Source organism: Lynx rufus, unplaced genomic scaffold, assembly GCF_022079265.1.
Source record: "Lynx rufus isolate CCGP_SWC_20201006 ecotype Redwood Valley unplaced genomic scaffold, mLynRuf1.p SCAF_7, whole genome shotgun sequence".
NCBI lineage: Eukaryota > Metazoa > Chordata > Mammalia > Carnivora > Felidae > Lynx > Lynx rufus.
In genome coordinates this window covers 19,353,619-19,379,301 of record NW_025814889.1, presented here as the reverse complement: position 1 = coordinate 19,379,301, position 25,683 = coordinate 19,353,619, and the positions used below count along the sequence as shown (strand labels likewise).

The 25,683-nt window shown below is 40.0% G+C and overlaps 2 protein-coding genes across 2 annotated transcripts in view; both read left to right on the top strand.

Moving 5' to 3' along the window:
• LOC124502292 (LIM zinc-binding domain-containing Nebulette) overlaps positions 1 to 25,683 on the top strand; it is a 360,748-nt gene that overhangs the window by 284,500 nt on the left and 50,565 nt on the right. The gene's annotated exons all lie outside the window — the stretch shown is intronic.
• The window catches only part of LOC124501166 (nebulette), a 74,923-nt gene that overhangs the window by 34,026 nt on the left and 15,214 nt on the right, over positions 1 to 25,683 (top strand). The window contains exons 8-14 of the mRNA XM_047065157.1: positions 5,114 to 5,227; positions 6,817 to 6,918; positions 11,007 to 11,111; positions 12,839 to 12,946; positions 17,693 to 17,803; positions 20,420 to 20,530; positions 22,507 to 22,617. Of these exons, the coding sequence (XP_046921113.1) occupies positions 5,114 to 5,227; positions 6,817 to 6,918; positions 11,007 to 11,111; positions 12,839 to 12,946; positions 17,693 to 17,803; positions 20,420 to 20,530; positions 22,507 to 22,617 (762 nt within the window). The remainder of the gene's footprint in view (positions 1 to 5,113; positions 5,228 to 6,816; positions 6,919 to 11,006; positions 11,112 to 12,838; positions 12,947 to 17,692; positions 17,804 to 20,419; positions 20,531 to 22,506; positions 22,618 to 25,683) is intronic.

The window sequence follows — 25,683 nt, the reverse complement described above, 5'->3', positions numbered from 1 at the left end:
CCTGTTTCCGATTCTGTGTCTCCCTCTCTCTCTGCCCCTCCCCCGTTCATGCTCTGTCTCTCTCTGTCCCAAAAATAAAATAAACGTTGAAAAAAAATTAAAAAAAAAAAAGATATTAGACTTCTATTAAATACTTTCAGGAGAATATTGCATTAGAATGGCATTTAGTTCTGAATAGCTTATTTTATGTACCCAATTATTCCTAAGATGTGTAATTTATGCCCCTAGTTCACCCTTATTAGGACCTAAGCTATGACTAATGCTCATTACATGTGAGGCATGCAGTTTCCCATGCATATTTCGAAAGAATGTGAATTTGGGATTTCTTATTATTCTTCTCCAGAACATCAATTCTGTGATCTCTAGTATTCAGTAATGGCTACCTGATGATCATCTCTGACTCTGTCACCTAAATGTGAGTTTGTTATCCTCAGGAATATGTAAAAGCAGTGCCTAGTGTAGAGGTTAATACAGATAATGCCTCAAGAGATACTAAATGAATAGCTAGAATGCTAACAATTTCTGAAAGTAGAATCCTCTACTTAGATGGGAATTGGTATTTTTCCATTTTGAAAAGAATGGTCTTAAGGTATTGAGGTGGATATTGAAACTTAAAAATCAGGGTTCTAAGTAAACTATGCTGGATGAATGAAAAAAAAATAAAGTTCTTATCAAAATCTATCGCAAGGCTATATCAAAATTTGAGGACACCGTGGAAGGTACCTGCTCCTGCCTTTCAATGAAAGAATCCCTTCTCCATCCATGTATTGGTTCAAATGAGATAGATATTACATGCTGGACCCTGTGCTTGGGGGTAGATTTTCAAAGGTGAACAGGACAGATACAGCTCCTGCCATCACTGAGCTTACAGCCTAATGGGAAAGATCCACAGTGCAGCGGTGTGGCAGATAATGACACCAAGGTGTGATCTCTGTGACTGGGTAAAGGCGGGATGTTTCAAAAATACACCAGCAGTCTGGGACATCAGAGAGGGCTTTCAGAAAAAAAGTTCCTAATGTTCATCTGAATGATTTCTGCGCATCCTACAGGTATTAGCCTAAATGTAACTTCTTTTCATCATTATCCACAGAAACCATGGAGACTAACTACCCATGTATACTAACTACGCATCGATACTAACGTTACCTTCCGCAGTAGAGCAAATGCCATTTTTTGATTTTTTCAAATATTTGAACACAGTTACCAACTGTTCCTTCAGTCTCTTCAGTATGGCCCTCTTTAGCCCAGTGACCGGCACAGAGGAGCCATTACATAAATATTTCTTGAATGAGTGAATGAATGAACAAATGCAAGTCCAGCAGGAACTATACAGTAAAATACAGATTCAGTATAATGTTTTTATATCTATTGTTTTGCATTCCTTTCACATTCTTTATCTTCTTCATGGGCTCTAGTTCCGATCGATTTAACAGTGACTGTGGTGTGCAGGCACACGTGTGTGTGCATGTGTGTGTGTGTGTGTGTGTGTGTGTGTACTTGGAGAGTTAGAGAAATATTAGAGATCTTGTAATCTCCGACACGTCTCAAGGTTTGACTCATTGTCTCATTGTGTGAGTCATAAAAGAGAGTTTTTGCTTATCATTTTCATCATTAATTTATATATTTCTTTAATAAACATATAGGAAGTACCAAATCCATTCCAATCCATTATACCAGGCCCTAGGGATAAAAAAATGAACAAAACTTTGTTCCTGGCTCACTGTCTAATGGGAGAATAGACGTACCCAGATAATTTAAATATGTCCAAAATTAGAAAATAGTCTAATCTAGTATTAGCTAAGTGGCAAGTGTCGGTTACATCATCTCTGAGCACAGAGAAGCCATCCTGCTCTCCGCATGCCAGCACAGTTACATGAGGGACGGAGGCCACATGGAGGGAGTGAAACTTGGAAGTTTGTTCTTCCCAGGCAGAGGTATATTTCTGAAAAGCAATAATCGATTCACATTGCAATGACTCCTTTTTCCTCTACTCACTACATCGAGCCTGTGTTGAGTTCCTGCCATGAGGTCGGATGAGTTCCCACCCGAGGTTGGGGGTGGGATCAAGATACACTCTGTCCAGACTGGCTCCCGAAATCTTTCCAGTGGCAAACCTGCTCAAGTCGCAAACGTGCTTAGAATGACTTCCTACCGGCCTTAGGATGAAGCCCAAGATCCATGGCAGCTACAGAGCTCCGTAGGACCTGGACATTCCTGCTCTCCAGTCTCTAGTGTAATCTCCGTCCTCCGGCCACCCTTGTGTTCTTAAATTCCTTGATCATGCTGTGTGCCCCTCTCTCGCCTTCCACCTGCTGTTCCCTCTGGGCACACTCTATCAGCATGCCCCTTCCCCCCACCCCTCTCCCTGCTTTCCCTCACTAAGTACACTCTCTTCGCGCCTTAACTCAAATACCCTTGGTTCCTCAGACTTGAAGAGGGTCTGCCACAAAATGTGGCTCCGTGGCCTCATTGCCCTGTGCTGCTGCAGCCAGCTCACCCTCCCGGAATTTGTCTTTGCGCCTAACCATCAGCAGTGACGCCTGGATGGAATCAAGTTCATTTTTTACTGCATGTCCCCGGGGCCTCCCTCAGGGACAGGGACTTCGTGAGCACAGGAGTATAAACACACATATGCATACATACGTGCATATGTATATTAATATATATTATATCAGTCTTTGCAGTATTAAATTAAATCACGTGATTATGATAAGTACAGCCAGCGTAAATGGGGTTAGGGACGAACTCAGTTTGACTCTTGGCAAGTTTATAACGTAGCTAACGGGAGTGGAAGTGCTGGGGCGCTTAAACCACTTTTAAGTGACTGTGATTCAGTCAGATCTGCTGCTGGAAAGATTACCGACCCCCATCTTGACAGAGCGTGTCTTGATCCCACCCCCAGCCTCGGGTGGGAACTCATCCTATCTCATGGCAGGAACTCAACACAGGCTCGATGTAGTGAGGAGAGGAAAAAGGAGTCATCGCAACGTGGATCGATTATTGCTTTTCGGAACCATACCTTCGCCTGAGAAAACAAATGGCAGGTGAGAATGCCATTGGCTTCAGGTTCATTTCCAAATTTCACCCCCTCCATGCTGTGGGCAGACGGTAGGACAGGCTCTCTCTTCTCAGAGAGGATATAACCTAATTTTGCCACTTAGCTAATACGTAACTAAGATGCTTATGGTGCCCGGGGTTGGAGAATTTGAATCATTGAAGGAAAACTTGGTGCAAGCCAGGATTGCATAGGTGGATTGGTTGATGGGGTAAACAGCTACCAGAACGTTCAGGGCACTGAGGCCATCAGTTAGAATGTCTTGTTCAGTCAGGAGAGAGTGTTGGTGAATCTGGCTGAGTCAGGAGTGCCATTCATGTGGAAGACAGTTAAGAGAGTCTCCTCTCATTGTCAAGCAAATGTCCTTTAGGCACTAAAAACCTAGAGAGACAAAAGCACAGATTAGAATATGGTGACAAGTGCCCTGGAAGAGGGATGGACAAGTGCCCTGCGACGGGAGTGGAATTTAGAGGAGGACCAGGGAGGGGAAACTTTTGCTGTGGTGCCCATGACCGTGGAAAATAGCAAATGATATCTAAATTTATTTCATTGGTGATATTGTGCCTGATTTCAAGACATAAATATATATATTTCGTATAAAATCAGAGTTTTTCTTGCTTTGTAAAGTTTATTAACTAGTCTAATTAATTAGAATAAATGAGGTTTCGCCTGAATTTGTAAGGCAATGTGACTGTCAGAAAGTTATTACTAGCAAATGGAGGCACAGCAGAGAATATTTCCTGTAAGCCATCCTGGAATCTTTTCCAAATGTATTCTCACCAAGATTTTCACTAGCGGTCTCCCATAGGTACCAGACATGTGTCTTTGAGGAAGACATCACCCAATGTACACTCAATTAAAACAGATAGTGGCAGCCAGATCCAAATTGCTTCTTGATGAAAATTACTTCGAGGGGCCCCTGGCTGGCTCAGTGGGTTGAGCATCTGACTCTTGATTTCAGCTCAGGTCATGATCTCACAGTTCCTGAGATCGAGCCCCTCATGGGGCTCGGCACTGACAATGCACAGCCTGCCTGGGATTCTCTCTCACCCTCTCTCTCCGCCCCTCCCCGGCTTGTGCGCGCACGCTCTGTCTCTCAAAATAAATAAATAAACTTTGAAAAATCAGAAAGAAATTTTTCGAGGTAGGGCTTAAAGATATATGAAGGAAGATGCATTAGGACAATGTTGTAAGAGCACAATACTGTGAGAATTGTAATATTGCAAAGTTATCGTAAGAGAACAAAAGAGCGAGCTTCTGCTTTTGAGGTCTATGCCTCCTTTTCCTGGATACAGGAATCAAAGCGGGGGTGAGATTCCAATAACTAGTTTTTTGGGTTTTGTTTTTAGTAAAGGACTTGTATCTACATTTCAGGTAGTTATCATAACCTACCTTCACATATTTCTCTATCTATAGAGAAATTGATAGACTACTTTAAAAAGGAGAAAAATAATACAGAGTAAGTATTAGAGATACTTTGCTGCTGAATATAACTGTGGAGCTAAAGCAGAGGAATAAAAAATTGACATTAAATAGACCCAGGACATTTCAGAAAATGTAATCCCTAAAAATGAATTTTTGAGCAACTGGGAAATGATGAGAAAAACCATAATCTAAACCATGTCCCGTATTTGGAATAATTCCCTCAGGAAAATTCATATTCAAATTCTGGGTCTCAGGATCCATTTTCTAAATGTTATAGACTTTCATTCATCTGTGGTCTCAATTTCTAATTGATCATAGGCAATAAGAATGCAGAAATGGAAACCTGACATTTAAAAATCCTGAGATTTTAGTGTATAATTCTTGTTAATAGGATTTGAGTTCATGCCTAATTGCATTTATGATCAATGTTCAAGTAGAGGTTGTTTTTCCATAAAAAAAATTTTTATGCCTAATTAAGCTTTATAGGAGGAAAAATACCAGGAATTTAAGCTTTGTTACCATTTGTTTTTAAGGTAGCTTAGGTCTGATCTAATTAAAAATCAAATGTTTCATTTTGAAAGCTTAAAGATAAATGTGCTGTTTAATTTATCCTGTTTTCTTCTTTTATGGCAGATTAAATACAAAGAAAAATTTGATAGTGAAATGAAGGATAAGAAACATCGTTACAATCCTCTTGAAAACGCTTCTTTTAGGCAAAGTCAGCTTGTCACTGCACTGGTGAGCGATGTAAGTTATGACGTGTGATTCATAGGCAATTATTTTCAGTATCTTTAGAATCAACTGCATTGTAATTACTAATTGCTAATACTGAATCGAGATGATGCAGTTCCCAAGTATTTTAGTTGCAAACACTGAAGCATACTTTCCTGAGAGCTTTCTCGAGGAAAACGTATTATTGTAAGTTACCACTAATGGTTACTGATTACTGATTAGTTAATAAGTTAGGAATAGTATTGCTAATAAAACTATTCTATCTGTTCAAGAGTAGAACCAGATTACAGAGTTTTGCGAAATAAGCGGTATGTAGTATGTTAAATTAGTGGTTATGACAACAGTTAACTCATGTAATTGTGCCCAGGAAATTGGGCTCCTGTAACATACAACCTGGCATATGGTAGTTTATAAGAAAGAAATTTTCAGAAATTGCACTGATAACGTCTTAAACAGTGTCTTTCCTATCCCTTATGCAAACGCTGTGAAATACCTCTTCACGGGTTTGGTTTCATTTTGTGTTTTTAAAAATAATCAAGTTTCAGTTGACATGAAAAGATGCCTTAAATTTTTATTAGAATCAAGCAGAGCGTAAACACGGAAACATGGGAAAGAATGGACCACTTTGCTGTGGTTGAAGGATGCATAATACCTTTGCAAGTATTAAGATGAGGAATTGTTGAACTGTTGCTTTGTCAGATCACTGACACTTTTCAACTCTTGCCCTGTCCTTGGGACTCAGCATAGCTTATTTCCCTTGATGTTTAGTAGGTATTGTTATTTGTGCCTCTTCACTCACCTGTGTTTCGTACCAACACTTGAAATGGGTCTGTTAGGATCATTGGAATATCAGAATGGATTCTTTGTCTTACTTGTTTTTTATCTCGTGTGCGTGTAAAAATGGAAAGCAGATAGGGTTGCAATATACGTAAAGGAACCTAGAGCATAGTGCTTGAAAGCACAGGGTTTAGAATTGGATTGCTTGAATTTGAATCCTGTTCTGCCTCTTAATTCTATACCTTCATCTTTCTGTGCCTTAGTTTACTCCTCTGTAAAATGGAGATACTTAAAGTATCTACCCACAAGCGTTGTGGAAATTAAATACTACGTATAAAATGTTTGGCACAAAGTAAATGCTCAAACATTTTCTGTTATTAATATTTTAGTATTACTATTACTAATATTGTATATTTAGAATAGTTGGAAATAAAAGAAGAAGGTCTGTATTGCAATAGGATGAAAAAACACCAAAAACCCTTAAATTGCTCCAGAGCATAATTAAAATGTGGTAATTTCTAAAGAATAAAGTTACTGTTCCTTTTGAAAACAGAATGTCTATTAAAATTACCCGATTCTGTGACTGTCACCCTTTCTAAATATGTAAACAATAAAAGCAATTACCGAAATGTTTTCAAGACCCTAGCAGTAACTTTTTTAACTCATTCTGTAGTAAATGAGCACCATCTTGTGGCCGCCTGTAAACTCGCCTGTTAATTTACCACCACATGGTGTTTTTCGATGTATTGGAAATAATAATGGCGATAATGCAAAAGCATAATATTTTCTTCTCCTGGACGGTATGTTGTTCCCTGTTATTTTCATAGGTGAAGTACAAGAAAGACATTCAAAATATGCATGATCCAGTCTCGGATCTCCCAAACTTGTTCTTAGACCATGCTTTGAAAGCCAGCAAAATGCTCAGCCGAGTAAGTGGGTTTGTTTGATGGCAGCGGGGATGCCCTGTGGCCCCAGAGAGCCACGATGGCTTTGAGCCTGTTCATGAGCGTACCTGCTTCATCAGGCGTGCCTAGGCTCCACCTCTCCCTGAATTACTAACTCCTTCAAAAGTAGCGGTCTGCTTGCTTGAAGCCCACAAAAGCTGTCGCTTTACACAGGGGGTTCTCGCTAGCTCTTTAATATCGCCCGAATGCATCCTTTCCTGTTGAACAACTACACTTCAGAGTGCTTGCACGAGACTTCTTTCTGTCGTTCTTCTTCCTCTTTCTTCTTCCGCATTAGACTGAAGCCACTTGAAGGTCAGGCTTAAAGCAGGGATCTTGTATTTTTGGGGGGCCAGAGCAGCGTGTCTGGTATTCAAATGGGCCTCGGTAACATACAAGATCGTCTTAGGCTAATTTGTGTTTTCTCTGGAAATAAATCCGACATTACGTTGGCACTCTACTTTTGGTCTCGTGGAGGCTTCCACGTTTTCTTCAAAGCAGTTAGGGGGCGAGAGCGGTTTTTTTCATGCCCTAGTGAAAATGTTTGTGCACACTGCCAAGTAGTGATTCCGGCAGAACTCACCTCCTGGTTGCTGTTTCAAACACTTAAAGCGTGTGGACCCCGACTTCACCGGTTCTCATAGCTGAGGACCCCGGCTCACCTGTGCCCCATTGCCTACATCTCAGAATAGCCCCTGGTGACGATGAACTGTAATTTGACCTCAAGTTATTTCTAATAATTACGTGCTCATCCAGGCACTCAAAATTATCCAGATGTGTTGGATGTCTGCTTTGGGCCAGGTAAGATTAGGTGGAAAATATGTTGGGCAAGGAATGTGAAAATAGTTGTCTTCAGGAGATATGCTCACAGTTTAGGAATGAAAACAACAACAACAACAACAACAACAAAACTTGTAGTCCAGACCTGGTTCCCAAACTATTGAAGAATGAGATAAAGGGGCGCCTGGGTGGCTCAGCCAGTTGAGCGTCTGACTCTTGGTTTCAGCTCAGCTTACGATCTCACGGTTCATGACGTTGAGCCCCACATCTGACAGTGCAGAGCCTGCTCGGGATTCTCTCTCCCCACCTCTCTCTCCTCCTCCCTGGCTTTCTCTCTCTCTCTCCCTCTCTCTCTCTCTCACTCTCTCCAAAAATAAATAAATAAACACAAAAACATTTTTAAAGAATGAGATCTGGCTTCAGATCAGGTTTAGAAATGTCTGCGTTTGGTCTCGAAGTATTGAGAGTTCTGTTCGCTATTTTGTAGTTGTCTTTTCTCCACCACTATCCCTGACCTCCGTCTTGAGATATATTATGCATGTAAAGAATTCGTACTTGCAGAGATTTTTAAATTAATTAATTGACTTTATCATTGGTCCTCAGGAGAAAAGCAGTCTGTCCTTCTTGCTGTCTATTGGGCAGAGAACCATAGAGGACTGTCAGGTGTAGAATGAGACTCAGGTCAAGGACATTTTGTTCATGCTTCCTGTCGTTTCAGTGCTCATTCGTCCCCCTGTGCACACATTCCTGTGCTCCTTTAGTGGCTCTTTGAGATTCACATTTTCCTCCATGCCTCACGGGGACGTTTCTAAAAGTTGATACGTTGCTATTCTCTGAGCTGGCTGCTTTCTTCACGTTCAGTCTTTGCCATCCTGTTTTGATCATCGCAGCACCATTTGCCGTTGACTGTTTGGGTTAAATTTCCCGAGGATGTGAGGATTCCTGTGTAGATAAGACAACAAAAATATCATGGTAGTAATTAAAAAATTCGGTAGCTGGAAGAATACATACCACTCCTAGGCAATATTTCTTTTCAAAAATATTGACCTTTATTTTATAAGAATGGCAAAATTAAGAAATCATAGCTTACTATAAATTGTTTCTATCACCTCCTCAGCAGAGAAACCCAGCAAAGTCACATATTACATTTATTGTATATACCATTTTTAAAGTCTAAATCTTCATTCAGGTGGTGCCTTTGCCTAGATTATGGACTTTTTTTTCTCCCATAGAAAAATTGTGGCTGAATAATTACTTCGTGGGAGAAAAAGAGTTTAAGACTCAAATGCGTTACTCTGAGGTGTCTGTTTATTAAAGTTGTATGATAATGCCTTGGCTAAAATTTATTGTACATTAGAATTGCCCTCTTTTAAATTTTAATGTGAAGAGAATGGGAATTTTGCTGATTTATAAAGGCAACTTAATTTTATCAAAAGATTGAATAAGAAAGTGCTTAATAAACAGACATTCTGCCAAAATTAGTTGTCAGCTTGTTATAAATCACTGTTTTTTAAAGACCTCTAAATGTCTTTGGTATAGATCACAAATTTTGTAAAACACATAGTGTGTAGAGTAAAATTTGTCCTTATGAGTTTGAACGGCCATTCTAATTAAAGCTTCGAAGGAACATTTCCTCCCGGAAAATAGGGCTCGGGCTCTCCTATAACTTCATAAGTGAAAAATCTATAGCACGTGTTACCCTGTCGTTCCCACTAGGAGGCAACAGAGACTATTGTATAAGGCACAGCAAGTCTTGAAAATGGTTTTGCAGACCTTAGTTCAAATAGGTTTTGTTTGGTTTTTTGTTTGTTTGTTTTTTAACTCGGAGTTTCTGAAATTCCCTGTCCCTAAAACAGATCATCGGGGACAGTATTTATTAACGTTTCCTCAGTCTCTATCCACTATTGCAGACAGAGTATCCTTCGGCTTCTCTAGTTCTGGATTTTAAACCTGGTATGGAGTACATTCTAGAGTGTGAGTGACATTCAGTTGATGATGATTTTAATTATGTGTTATAAAATAACTTCTAAGAAAATTATAAAGTCTCTGAGCATGCTGTTGTCCTTCGAAATTATTTACTTTTTTTCAATTAGCAAAGGAGCCAAAATTTAGAGCTTACGCTCTTCAGTGGAGACGTAGGATGGGAACATTTTCTTGAGCTTCCTGGGGGCAGTTTACTCCCTCACTTTATTCTGGTTAGAGTGTTGGGGGAACCCATGACGTAGTGCTCTAATCGCCTGGGAGCACTTCGGGGACCCATCGCTGCGTCCCCGTGGAACATCCCTTCTCGTGCATCCTTCCATCCTTCCCATCCCTGGCTCTGGGCCTCTTCCTGTTTCACTCTCAGATCCCTGGAGCATCTGCTAAGACCTGAAAGTCACTTCTGTTCTGGCCAGCTCTTTCCCGCTCTCTTTTGAACGCAAGCTTACCTCTCCCTACATCCTGCACAAAATTGCCATTTCCCCTGAAATCCTCACCGCTTAAGGGGCAGCCAGCTTTACCTTAAGTCTCTGGAGCCTTGAGTCTTTGAGAGTTACTGTTTATCTCTAGAAGGCTTTTCCAAATAGGGTGAAATAACTGTCTGATCTTTAATGAGAGAAGTCACGAAGCAATTTCTGTCTTATCGCACGCTGTTGTATTTGGAGTCCCACGGTTGCCAAATTTGGTGTCTCTTCCAAATTCACCTTTTTGTCTGTGTCTTAATCCAATTTCTTCACCTTAAAAATTCAACCGGCTCTACCCAGACTCCTCTGTTTTTCTCGCAGGCACCACCTACCGTCTCCTTTTAGGAAAATTATTTGAATTAGTTCTCACTCTCTCATTTTCCTTATGATCCTTGCCAGTCATTCTCATGGCCGAGCCCTCCTGTACAACTTTTTTCTTTTCCTGCCCCCCCACTTTCCTTTCCTCTGTTGGTTCTTCTTTCCTTCTCGTAGATGCTGTCAAACACATTTCTGTTTGAGGATACGGGCTGGACAGATCGCCTTTATTTTGCCCACCTTGCTTGGTCACACGAGTCCCGTCACTGGCTTTAACATTGCCGCTCCCCAGTGTCTTTCACATTGTGCTGACAGCGGGCTGTCCCCTGCTTCTCTTGGGTGTCTTGCCTTGACCACCTAGAGCTGGCCTGCCCGGCCTTGTGGTTTCCCTTAGTGTGGGGAGTCCACAAGAGCAGCCAACACGATGGGTTTGCCGCTCTTGTTGCCTTGTATTTTTTAGTTTGCATTCCTAAGGATTAGTTGCTTTAATCAGTCTCTTTTATCCTGATTTTATTTTCACGTTCTCTGTTTTAGCGGGAGTATAGAAAGCTTTTTGAGGAAAACAAAGGAATGTACCATTTTGATGCGGACGCCACTGAACACTTGCACCATAAAGGCAACGCCAAGCTCCAGAGTCAGGTGCGCAACCCCTCCCCCCACCGCCTTCTGGACCCTTTAACTACCCACCGCCACAGGCCTCCCCTGAGCCGGGGCAACAGCCGAAAAGGACCTGCATCCTGAGGAAGTGAACGTTGCTTTGGAAGATCTCAAACACTATTCAGTCTCACTGGGTTGGGAAAGCTGGAACCATGTTTCGGGGGCAAAGCATTTCGTAAAGAAAGATCCTTCACACAATTTTAAACTTTTGTATCAGTTACTTAAATGATCAAATCTCCTGACGATTTCAGTTTTTATAGTGTACCGATTTGTCGTTTTCAGCTGCAGAATTCATTTTCCGGGCGCAAAGTTTATTATAATTTCTCAGCTCAATTACCAGTGTGATTAAAAATGATCTTACGTTAATGTTTCTTTCAGCGATAAGATTCTGTGTATTCCCTGAAAGAAATTTTAAAATTTCTTTTTCCACGCACACTTTAAAGTTGGTATCCGCATATTTCTTTTATTCTGAGTAGTTACAAAAGATGTCATTCTAGCATCTATTAAGATATAATTTTACATCAGTCTATTAAACGTACTCTGTGGAACATACATTCCTTAATGATTTGATACCCACCTTCATTTATTTAAAAAATGTACAAACAAAAAATTTAAAAAAATAAAAATATACAGATCAGCTCTCCTTTAAGCTTTGGAAACATACTTTTTTTTTTCTCTTTGTATTCTTATTTTCATTTAATTTCTCCCACAAAGTTTTATCCTACCATAGTATGTTACTACACTTCAAACTCTCTCATTGATCACCCTAGCTAGTTCTCCGAAACAAAAGTCGTCCTACAAATAGGAATTCAAAAAAATCTGTTACATTTCCCGCCACCACAAAGTTCTAAGTGTTGAAAAGCTGCCTTTGTATTGAAATGCCATTAAAACTGCTGTTATTATATAACTTAAGGAGCAATTTCATAAAAAAAAATTATTTACGCCTAAGGATTTTAATGAAAATACATTTCTGAAGGAAATGAATCATGATCAAAACTTTTCTGGGAATTTAATCTAAAAAGGGACACTGCTAAGAAAAAGCCAATCACTCTGACAGCTACGTATAATTCTGGTTTCTGTTATTAGGAGATGGAACTTATCGATCATTTTATAAACTAAGATAAGATGGAGATTGGTTGTAATTGAAATAAATAATTCATGACATGATATTATTAAATAATGCAGGGTGAAACTGAAAGCAATCTCATAAAAGCTCTGTGTGTGTGTTTTACTCAACGTCTATGGAAAAATTCAGTGCCCCCAGAGAACACTGCCTTCCCTTTGACAGAAAGACAAAATCGCACTATGTTTTCCTCCTTGTTCATGATTTACTCATAGACTTTTGAAGCCATCGCAGGGATCTCTGCAGCTCTGTCTCTACGTGTATAAAATGATCGTATCCATATTAACCCCTTATATATGAGATATATCTGTATATCGCAGTAATTTAAATACTTCATCCAAGTCCCAGAACTACGTTATTTAGTAGTTCTAAGTTATTTTTACTTCTTAAATATTTTTATATATTACCTGTTTACTTTTTTTGTACGTCATTAACCACAGGGGACCCACTGACCAACCCAAAGTGGCCAGAATAATGTGATTTTAGAAACTAGGATGATTAACTTTGGACATACTGATTTTACTTCGCTCTATTTGTGGAAGGGCTAATGAACTTTATGTGCTCTTTGTACTTTTTTTCAATGAAGGTTAAGTATAAAGAAGAGTATGAGAAAAATAAGGGGAAATCGATGCTTGAATTTGTTGAGACGCCATTGTATCAAGCTTCAAAGGAGGCTCAAAAGATGCATAGTGAGGTGAGTCCCTTTGATTTGCTACCAACTATTTTTTTCGTTTCTTTATTTTTAAGTATTCTCTACGCCCAACGTGGGCCTTGAACTCATGACCCTGAGATCGATAGTCACATGCTCTCCCAACTGATCGCATCCTGTGATTACAAAGTTGACATTTTCAGTTTGTGTCCAGGTAAAAAGTCTGATGAGGAGGAAAAAAAAAAAAAAAGGAAAAGAAAACGAAGGGCTGGTTGCTTTATTTGCCTTTTATTTTTCAGTGACAATAGAACATTTATTAGATACTTACTCTGTGCTAAGCAATATGATCAAACCTTTATATATGTCAACTAATCCCCTAGATTGATGATTACCCACTGAAATTAATTGTCTTCTCTGAAATTACATATCCAGGAAATGCCAATGTTTTAGGGCCTGGGAAAGTCATGAAAGATTCTCGTGTCTCTGTTAGCTTATTTAGTTGATTCCTCCCTCCCCCAAATAAACAGTGACATGGAAGTTTTAAAATATCAAGAGAAGAGAGAAGCTAAGAGTTTTTTTGTATGTATGTACTTTGTTCTCTACTTAAAATGATGCTGAGTCGTGTCCAGATATTTCCCAAATGATTTAGCTCTTTCCCAGTGAGACTTCTTTTGTTCGTGTTTTGTCCCTACATTTTGGGGGACCAGATACCAGGCACAGAAGGTTTTCTCTGCAGCCAACGTCCAGATTCTATGGGTACACCAAGTTATTACTTCAGAGGGACAGAAATAGTGGACAGTACTATCAGCCAGCTGACTGCAGCCCAGTGTTCTGGGGTGTTCCAGCTATGTGTGCTCCGTGGGCACCATCTTTTCTGTTCTCCAGTAACAAGACCGAAACAGGGAGAAAAGATAACTTCTGGACCATAGAACTCTCACAAGAATTTTGAAAACAGTTTATGTGCTGTTGGTTGGAATGTCATAATTCCTCTTCTCAGGGAAAGGGCACTCAGACATTACTGTGGCTTGTTGAATTGTCCAAGTTGTCTGATTTCGTCTTCAAGCAAGAAAGGAGAAGATCATCGCGTGTATTTTTCCTATCTTGTGACTTCTTAAGCCAATAGAGAGGAGTCTGGTCAAGAATAGTCAGGCGAATCTTTCGACTAAATTAGCTGTTGGTTTTAACTGACCTGGCGGAGCAGGTAAATTTGGTCATAGTTGAGAAGCCCTACCACAACTTAGGTTTAGGGGGATTAGCTCTTACCGGCCTGTCTTTGTCTTTGTCAGTTTGGGCTGCTGTTAACCAAGTACCACAGACTGAGGGGCTTAAACAACAGAAATGTATTTCTTACGCTTCTGGAGGCTGGAGGTCTGAGGTCAAGGTGCCGGGAGGTCGTGTTTCTAGCGAGATCCTTTTGTGGGGGGCAGATTGCTGCCTTGTTTCTGTGTCCTCGTGTAGCCGAGAGTAGACAGGGGAAGCAAGCTCTCTCGTGACTTGTAGGAGGGCGCTAACCCCATCACGAAGGCCTCCTCCTCCTCACCTCATCGATCCTGATGACTTTCCAAAGGAAAGTCCGTCCAAAGGATGGATCCTAATGCATCCATCACATCGGGGGTGGGTTTCAACATATGCATTTTGGAGTGTCGCGAACATTCAGTCCTACCACCTTCTCTGCATTTCAAGAATAGTATGTCAAGTGCTGTGATGATGCCAAGTGGGGAGCTGGAAGGCAACCTCCAGGTTGAGCCTCCGGGGCCTGTAGAGTTTATAGTCCTCGCCCGGCTCGGCTCCTTCTCCCCCATCTCTCACTCATAGTCCTGCCTCCTCCTTTAAGGAAAAGACCAGCACCTTCAAACTGGGTTTTCTGTGTTCTTCCCATCAGCCCCGGGCTGCTGTTATTTAGCTGTTTGTGCTACGTTGCCTTGCTTTATTCACAGAGGGACATGTTCCTGTTTTCCTTCTCTTTGATCCTCTCTGTACTTTTTCTTCTGAAGACCCCATTTTCCCGGCCCTTCTTCCTGCCCGTGGCTGTGGTGTTTGAACTCTGTGTCTCAGGGAAGCATATTGGGAAGACACATCCCTCGCTGCTGCCTCAGGATGTGCTTCCGTGGGTCTTGCTGTGGAGCCTGGGAATTGGATTTTAACAATATCCCGGGAGCTTCTGATGTTGGTGGTCCAGCGACCACGCTTTGAGAAACACGCACTCATGGAAGAAAACAAATAGTCCCCTCACTTAAAGTCATAAAAACCAGATGGATTAAAAAAAACAAACAACCATCCCCCCAAACATAAAGAGAATCTTCTTCTTAGAGAGTCAATGGGCAAAGTAGGCCAACTTGTTTTTCTTTGCATGAAATGCTCAGTTGATTTTTTTTCTGTTGGGGATGGACCCTCAAAAGGGAAAGATTCCCTAAGAACAGATTTCACTATGCCGATGACAGGGATTTTAAAGGCACCTTCTGCACTGGAAAAGTGCTATTGTTTCTAGAAGTCTGCTACCTTTGCCTTTACCATTGCTGTGGCTACCTAGTACAAAAGGAAAATAAAATGTTGCCAACTGAAAATGAAAATCTGTCAAATGAACTAATCGATTCCTTTTGGTTGGCTGTTTTGACATCAGGTGCAAACAGCTTTAAGGTTTAACTGTAGTAATACATTTATTATATGCTGTGGAGTTTGCTTACATTGGGGGCTGAGTGGGCCTTTTGTTAATATTGGCTTTCAATTTTCACTATTCTGATTTCCGATATTGTCGCTAGGGGGGGAATTATCTTTTGCAGAGGCTGAGACATGTTTTCCCTTTAATTATAGCCATTGGCTATTGGATTTTTAGGCTCAGCAATTATGTTTCTGCTCAGCAGGGTTTGAGGAGACAGAGAGAGAGAGAAATCTCCCAATAGAAAATATCTTGAGACCAAATTTATACTCGAAAGGCTAGAAACATAAAATATCTGAAAATTTTAGATCAGTCGATGTGAAAGATATCCAACAAAGTGGACACAGAGAGAAGCATCTGGCTTAGGGATGGTTTTTATCCTTAGAAGGTAAGCTTGTCAACGAGCTTCCTGAACCTCCTATGGGTAAAGCCAAGTGTTTATGATCTCAGGAATAGTCACTAACGTTTCTGTGACAGCCTATAATTAGGCTTCTCTCACTTTCTTCTATTCTAGGTATAGGTTTAATCAGTCGGCTTTCTAGAAGAAACCTCTAAATCTGGCTTTGGAAAGTTCTTTGTCTTCTGTTTCATAAATATAGCTCTCTTGACAAAAAGCATACTAAAGGTTTTTTTCTTCCCCCCTAGTCATGTGTTGGCCAGTTCTGGTCATAATCAACCATCCTCAATGACTTATTTCAGTAAAATATTTTTTTCATAGAAGAAAGGATTTTTGAAGTCAATTATCTGAAGTAAATAAACATACCCATATTTATATTTTTACTTTTTTTTAAAGAGACATTTTTAGTCTGGAAATGCCCTGGATTCAGCTTTATAACCGTATAATTTTGGTTAGTTCCACATAAAGAAGGGGACAATTTCTCATTGTTCTTTAATAATATCTATAGTTCCTTTAATTCAGAATGTTCTCAATGCAACTTCTTAATCACTTTGTTAAATTTAGTATTTCCAGGACGTCTATTGTGGCCTTTTCTGTGTGTGTGTGTGTGTGTGTGTGTGTGTGTGTGTGTGGTTCTACATAGGTCATTTGTTGAACCTGTTGTTCGTGACACAAATAAGGTGAGGCAACGACACGCTTCTCTTACCCTCCCTCGTGGCTTGGGAGAACTCCTTAATACAATTACCTATCTCTGCAATAAGTATATTATGAACCTGGAAATGGCTTTTCATTTTGCATTAGTAACAATCTCATGCAGAAATTTACCCTTATCATCTTTGTGATGCAATTTGAATAAAATACTTAGCTGGTAAAATACGGGCTTTTGTTTGTCCGGTAAGTATGGACATGGATGGACATGGATGGACAGTTTTGTTATTGGGAGAGATTGGTTTTATAGTCCTAACGCATGAGTTGCCGTTGGTTTTCAAACGCATCGTTCAAACGTTGGAATGGAGGGAATCTTAGCCAAAGGATGGCATAGAATGTCGAAGGGGCAAGTGGGGGTATGGATGCCTGCCCTCCACAGCACTGTGCCCATTCCCCTTTTCATTCCTTGTTGTGAACCTAGAGAACAATTTGTCAGTTTGGAGAGAAGACTCCTCACAGTGTAATTTAATTCATATCAAACCCCATAGATGGTAGAGAAATAGTCTCAATGCCAAAATCATTAAAGGAAAATGTGCACCAGCCTCCGTTACATTTTAGAGATGGTCTTTGCTGAATTCACAAAAGGATAACACTGAAAGGGGTGAGAAGAACCTCAACATTAATGCTATTGTGCTTTAAATGGCCTTCCTTGAAACCAGATTTTTTTCCCCCGTGGATGATCCACTCCCTTTAGCACGAACCAGTCACGTGATTCGCAAATAGCCAACTTTACTGGTTTTCCTCTCCAATCCAGCTGACGTCAAACAATGACACGCTAGTAAGACGTTAAGTAGCCTCACTCAGAGCGCTCTCCCAGAGGCAGTTGGTACTTAACGGTTCTCCTTTTGTTTGGTAGAATTCTAAAATTTACGGTAAAGGTGGAATCGTGTTCTTGTGGCTCTGATGACTCTGAGGGGGTAGAATTATATAAGGAAAACATCAATTTTGTTCTGGGAACTCTGGTACTAATATCTTCTCAACAGTCACTAGTATTTTCTTAAATTTAAAATTACATGGTTTTATTTAACAGAAAGTTTACAGAGAGGATTTTGAGAAGGAGATTAAAGGAAGGTCATCACTCGATTTAGACAAGACTCCAGAATTTTTACATGTTAAGTACATCACCAACCTTCTGAAAGAGGTATGATCTTGCGATTTACTATTAAATATTGTGATAGAAAGCTAAAGAAAGAACCCAGGAAGTATTTACCCGACAGTTCTCTACTGTTTAAGATGTTAATCCGTTCCCCCACTCTCACTTTAACCTTTGTTAGTAGAGTTTTTCATTTTCATTAGAAACAGGAAAGTGTGTGTTAACATTTCCACTTAAAGTTGGGGGAAAACTCACCCAGATTTCCTGGAAAAAACTTGAAAAATATTCTGATTTTGTGTTTGGTTATATCTCGGAAGATCTATAAACAGTTGGTTTTTTTCTGCAGCACCCCTGTAGCATTCTCATGACATCTGATAGCAGAAATGAGATGCTCCAAGGTGAAGGTCTGAATAAACGGCACATTATTTATGAGTGGATTGTGTTCTCAGGGGGACAAATATTTAGCATATAGACCATAGGAACTCGTGTTGATTTTTCATTTTACTCTCAGCAGGATTCTCCCCATCCCCTAACTTGGTGCATTTTGGCTCACAATTAATGGATTACCTTTGTTGAACATTAAGGGCTTCGAACCTAACAATTAAAAATATCATGCTCCTAGTCCATCCGTTTAAAAATTTATTTTTGTTTTTGTTTATTAATGCCTGAAAAGTAACTTGGAGCTCTTCCAACTCCCTGCTTAAATAGATTCTCCTTAGGGGCATCCGACTTCGGCTCAGCCAGGTCATGATCTCACCATCTTTGGGTTCGAGCCCCCATCTGGCTCTGTGCTGACGGCTCAGAGCCTGGATGGAGTCTGCTTCCGATTCTGTGTCTCCCTCTCTCTCTGCCACTCCCCCACTTGTGCTCTGTCTCTCTCTCTCTCTTTCAAAAAAAATTTTTTTTAATAGATTCTTTTCACATTAAGGGGAAGTATTAGAAACCTCCATTTCACCCTGAATTTTGAACTGAAGAAACTATTCCTGAAAGAAATATCTTAAACCAGTGAAATAAATTCAAGTACAATTACCTACATGAACTTCCTTAATAACTGACTGCCAGTTGGCCTTTACCATTGAACTGCTTTTAGAAATTTAATGTGCTTCACTGTTGCGATGTATGTGGGACTGAAATAGGTGTATAATTTATGGAAGAGTGCTTGTGCTATCCCACCTTTTCTCACTGCCAGTTCTATGAAATTTTTTGAAGTTGAAGGCTAATCAAATGGCAACTTCCTACTATTATTGTCTTCCATTTAAAGAATATGCACTATTTGTATGAAATTTTGAAAAGGAAATCTTTTTCGCATTTATATACAAATGACAGTGTAAGGTCTATTTTAAGGTCCATAAATGACTTTAATGTACATGCCATTGACTTTCTCTTTCATTTCTCTTTTTGAATGAATCTTATTTTAGATTTATTGATTCAGAACGTATGCATCAGGATAGGAAATGGCCCAGAAGACGATGATTAAAAAATCTTCTAATTCAGTTTTTTAAAAGGACTCTCAGTAGCTTAATGAAATTGTAACTTTTCTAAGTATAAGCACTTAGCTTTAAATTGTCTTCGCAGTTTTTACTTTATTATGGTTTTTACATTTATACTGCCATTCAGAATGTTCAAAATATTGTTTCATACTTCATTTCATTCTCCCAATTGCCCTTAGACATTGGTGGAAAAAGTATTTTTATTTTCATTTTGCCTGTGTGTGTGGAATCAAGGCTCAGTTACTTAAAGTCTTGTGGAGGTCACATGACCAAATAAGCGAAGCACTCTGACTTTCATCCAGATCATTGGACTCCAGAGCTCTTTCCAAAATTACATTCGGGTCATTACAATGTCTTGTAGGCTATTAGTTAAGCAGAGGACTAGCTAATTTAATTATGCTGGACAAGGAGAAAATAACATCAAATAAAGCCTAGAATTAACTGGAACATGACTTCTTATTATTAGAGGAAGCCTCATCTTTTATCTGCCAAGTTGGTCATAAGTGCGACCTAGTTGAATTGGATCAAGATATATATTGTTTTCATAATGCATTCAGTAGGAAAAAAAAAGAAATTCATTAGCAGAAAAAAAACCCCAAGTTATATATAAATATTAGTAAAGACATTTGGATCTACTTAAAATATAATGTTAAAATAGATGACACTCAAACTATGTATTATCAATCTGTAGGAAATTATTTGGTTTTATGAATCTGAATAAAGTGGGTTTTTTTTTTAAACTTTGGCTACATCAGTCCTTTTGATTTTGTAATTTTCAATTCTTTTTCAACTGTGATCTGTTGGTGGTTCATATTTTATAGACAGCTTTCAAAGAAATACTTCAAATAATTAATAAGAAGCATCCATTCCTAAGACCTTCCTCACCACTTAAAAGGGAGACATCTTTTTAAAATATGGCACCAATATGGTACCAAAATATATTGGAAGAAAGGATGAAAGGGAAATTACTGATAATACTGGAAGCCACCCTAAACATGACTAAAAGAGAAAATGAAGTCTCTGTGGGAAATAAGGAGCGTAAATACTCAAGAGTCTGATTCATTCTCTCTAGAAATATTTTCTCCTTTCTGTGATCTCTAGAAAACATGAGAAACGGTTTATCAGTAAAAGAGTGTCCCAGGAAGTGTTGAACTGTAATGTTCTTGTCTCATAGAAGGAATATAAAAAAGATTTGGAAAATGAAATAAGAGGGAAAGGAATGGAACTTAACTCAGACGTTCTTGACATTCAGCGAGCAAAACGCGCATCTGAAATGGCAAGTGAGGTGAGTATATTATTCACCAGCTGAGAATGTAGGGATTTCTCAGCTGATTTCCTTGTCTGTAAATCTTTCTCCAAGATTATAGACAGTCCACAACTTCTGTGTATGAGATGAATACGAGTAGCTATGTCCTAGTTGTCATTTCCCAGTCGATGAACTAAAAAAAAAAAAAAAGTATGTTCACCATCTCCTTTCCACGTGGCATGAGAACCATGACCGTTTCCCCACTGTAAAGAAATATACATAAACCAGACTAAATAAGAAGCCCAACTACTTTTATGAGATTTAACTTGATCTTTTAAGTAAGTGAAAGGCAGAAGGTTGGGGACGGGCGTTGTGTTCCATCAAGAATTGCAGTACAGTTCACGAGCTCTCCTGCTCCCAGCCCAGCGGAGCCCTCCAGCCCTTACCCCAGCTGCTGGGTGAGCCCACAGCAACCTCTTTGGGAAATGAAATCCGTTGCTCACTTGGCATGGAATTTGTAGGAAGGAATGGAATGCTCCTGAAGCACTCAGTGCTTTCTTTCATCCTCGTGGTATGTTACTTTGGTGTCGGGTAATGACACTCTGCACGGAGGAGAGTCTAACTCAATTGAGCAGTGAGAAATTTAAAGTTGTGTCCCCGGATGTTGGTAACCCGTGATGGCGGTGATGAGGGTGACCCCATTCGTCAGGCTGCAAATGATAGGAGCCCAACTCAAACCCGGTTAAGCGACCAAGGGAATGTTTTGGCTTATGAATAGCGAAGTTCAAGGCCAAGTCTCCTTCAGGTTGGAATTCAAATGATGTCTGTCTTCCCTCATCTCTCAGTTCTGTTATCTTCTCTATTGCTTCAACCTCGGGAGCCTGCCTCCAAGTGATGGCCCCTCCTCACAGTAGGGTGACTCACCTCTGTGCCAGTAATCTCAGTGGGAAGTGAGCATCTATTTCTTATAGTGACAGTGAAGGTCCTAGGATTGAATCTCATTGGATCCACTTGTATCCTGTGCCCACACCCATCCATCCTAATCATTGTATCTGGAGCTAGAGGAGTGTAATGTGCGGATGATCTGGTATGGTTCTCATGGTCACTCATTTGTTTAGTTAACTTCTTTGGTAGTTTAGTCGTATCATATTTTAATATAAAAGATTCAAGATTTTTATGTGTTTTTAAAAAAATGTCTACTCATCGTTGGCCATATTCATGTTCTTTAAATAAACGAAAGAAAGCACTGTGATGTCTTTGGCTAATACTGTCATCACACATTCTGAAATTAGTAATTCTGTACAGATTTTTCTGTTATGGTGACATGTGCAGTCCACATTCAGATGTAGAGCTTGTAATCACTTGTCCGTAATGCTCGGAAAGATCGTTTTAGACTCTCCATGGCAGAGTCCATCCCCATACAGTTGAATGGCATGATGGCAGAAGGAACAGCAATAAATGAGCCTTAGCATATGAAAATAGGAGTAAAAGGCCAAAAGAAGCTATGAGTTACTGAACACTTATTCTGCCCTGGACACCATGCTGTATGCTCTCTCACTGATCCTCACATGGATCCTGTATGCAGGAATTATTACGCCCATTTTGCAGACGAACAGACCAGAAATGTTAAACATTCCTTGTGTCAGACTGCAGTTGAGAGCTCTGGCCTCAAAGCCAGCCTTCTTTCCCTAGCATCAACTCTCTTAAACCTACCTCTCTATCCTCCAGCCCTTCAGACCGTTGTCAGTGAACATTCTCAGCATGTATGGTAACAACCTTCAGAGCGTCCTGTACTCTTCTTCAGTGAGAATAGAGATACAGTTCTAAGCAGCTCAGAAAATTGAGTTCTAGGTGATCATTCATAGTACGAAGTAAGCTGTATTTTCTTCTTATATATTCAGCCATCTTTTGGTATCATTGATTATAGATAGTATGTTTATCCCCAGAGTGTATGAATATTATGAAATGTAGCCTTTTTTCTCTTTTTCTTTTCTTTTTTTTTTTTTTTTTTGCAGAAAGAATACAAGAAAGACCTGGAGTCAAAAATTAAAGGGAGGGGGATGCACATTGGCACTGACACCCTTGAAATACAACATGCCAAGAAAGCTTCAGAGATAGCTAGTCAGGTTAGTGGAGAGAATGGTGCAGATGCCTTAAAACCTGTATTTTGGAATTGAACAAATCGTATTAACAACCTGATTAACACATGGAATTTCCCAAAGCTTTGTGACTGGTGTAGAAGTTTGGAATGGAAACCATTCCAAATCATCATGCTTGTTTGAAAATTTACAGTTTCTGCTTTACTCATTTCCTTTAAATATATCAAAGAAAACTTGGGGGGAAGTCATGTTAATAGAACACACACACACACACACACACACACACACACACACACCTTCTTACCTTATTCTTGTAATACAACAAATTTCACATTCGTCTAGGCTACAATAAATGTTTTCATACTATGTTTGTTTTATTTTAAAGGATAGGTCACATGCTGCCTGGTATATCTGTGTTTCCAACTCTCTGAACAGAACTTGAAAAATCACATATTGAGACTCCAACATGAAAGCGATAACCATTTCTGCATGATTTGGTTGCACATTCTTGAAATAATCCCTGTTGACCTCATCACCGTGCCTGAAATTCTTGCAGGGTTAGCATTTTGTATGAAAGTATTTTGTATTAAAGTATTCTATATCATGAATGACCACGTTCATTCATTTAATATTTTCCTCTTCATGTAATACATGTAACGACAGGATTTTAATTTAGAAGTTTTGGCTTAGATGCTATGATATGATAGATAACAGATAACACAGTGCAGGAGTCAGGCCATATGTGTATTTTTTGGAAGGAAATACCTCAGAATCAGTTCCATACCTCTTGAACTCCTCCAGCAATTTTTTTTTAATTTTATTTTTTTATTTTAGGATGGAATTTTATTTTTTTTCTTAACTATTTATTTTTTTAATATGAAATTCATTGTCAAATTGGTTTCCATACAGCACCCAGTGCTTATCCCAACAGGTGCCCTCCTTAATGCCCATCACCCACCCTCCCCTCCCTCCCACCACCCATCAACCCTCAGATTGTTCTCAGTGTTCAAGATTCTCCTATGGTTTGGCTCCCTCCCTCTCTAACTTTTCCAGCAATTTTGAGACTGTAAGGGTGTCACTGGAGGGGGTGCCTGGGTGGCTCAGTTAACTGAGTGTTCAACTCTTGGTTTTGGCAGAGGTCATGATCCCAGGGCCGTGAGATCGAGCCCTGTGTTGGGCTCCATGCGATTCTCTCTCTCTCTCTCTCTCTCTCTCTCTCTCTCTCTGTCACTCTCCCCGACTCGCACAGTAAATAAATAAGTCAGTCACTGGAGCAGAGAGTATTTGGAAAGAGATGATTTTGTGAGAAGCGTTTGTAAAGAGAATATTGGGGTGCAGGTTAAGGCATGCTGCTCACTTACCTCAAGGCTGAGCAGGGGGGTGGGAGGCGGGGCGGGTTCAGTGGAACTACCCTGAGAGCTGTAATGTGACCCTTGCAGTGACCCCAGGAAGAGCTGGCTCAGGATTGACTCCTCTCGGGAAATCTGGAGGGTAGGAGGCAGCCACTGATTAACTGCCAGGTGCTGCGTGCCCAGGGTTAGGGACTGGCCAGGGGGATGGGATGATTCTAACTGGTTTAGACAAAGCATCTGGGGATGGCGTAAGATGCTTGACCAACAGGGGTTTCATTTAGAAATGGTGGAGTTGGGGGACTGCATGCCGAACAGGCGCTTGAAAATCTTTCACTAGACCTCTCCTTCCATTCTTCTCCTGAGACATTGCCATCGTTGCAAATTTGCTGTAGAACCTTCCAGATCTATTTTTATGTGTAATAAAATAAACATACACGAGGCACACATGGACTTAAAAATCCGTAAATACCATGTGTTTTGATCTGTGCTTTGTTTTTCTCGCTTCGTATTATGGACCCTTTTCCGTGTTGCTTCATATAGTTCTACCTCATTCTTACAGGAAGATTAAGTGTTTCATAACACGGATGTGAATATGCAACCATTTACCTTTCGATGTGTCACAGGCATCGCCACGTGTAAACGACACGTGAAGTGTACTAACATGCTCTCGGTATCACGTGCCAAAACCAGAACCCTTAATGTTCCCCCAGATCTGCTTTCCTTTTCCATTCCCTTCTCAGTAAATGGCATCAGTGAGGTCTCAGAAGCCACTGAGATTCCTTTTGTGGGCAACTTTATTGACTCCACCCCCAACATGGTTTCTAAATCCATCCACTTTGCTCTGCCCTAGTCCAAGCTCTGTCTTGTTACTCATTTCGTAGATTTAATCGTACTTTTTAGTGGTGGCTTCCTTGGGCCACGTAATTAACTACCAAGAAACTACCAAATCACTACTTACAATTCTCTGCAATTTGTCTCTTTATTAGGAGAGGGCAATATCCAATTCAAGGTACTGGATTGGGGTAAGGGGGTTGGGAGTGAGGGATTCGAGGCTGGAGAAGAGGTTTCAAAATCATCCTCATGGGCCTGAGAATTGAAACCAAAAGAAAGCATCCTTGCCCTAGAGAAAACAATGTGGAAAGAACATAAATTTGTGATTTTACATTTTTACCTAAGACAGGTTTCTAAGACATACTCCTTTTATGACATGTTAGAATGTCATGTCTTCCCTTCTAATGGTATAGATTTGTTTTACTCAACCATATGCTGCTTTCAATTTCTCTGTGTACCTTAGGGCTGGATGCTAGCTATTGAGAAGAAGGGGGAAAAAGGCCTGGGGGGTCAGCTGTCCTATGATTGCCCATACATCAGGGTTGTGGTGATGTTATTATCTTTGCCATCCAAAGATCTCATTTGCGTGTAATCATAGCCATGTCCCATTTTACCCAATTGACAGGCTTTCACATTCATTTCAGCCAAACTTTGGGACTTCTCTGTAGTTCAAGGTTTAATTTTTCAAAGAAATGAATGAGGTATATATTGCTACATGAATGACTCCCAATGGTTAAACCCTCCAATACCTATGGAATTGACCATAGGACTTCCTTTAGCCAAGAGGACATTAGCAAACATGACTCAGACAGAGCCTCTAAAAGCTTTTGTGCACGGGGGCTTGCCTTTTGGAATAAAGGTGCTGTCATGTTGTTTTAAGCCTTCTAAGTTTTAGAGTGTTTTATTGTGC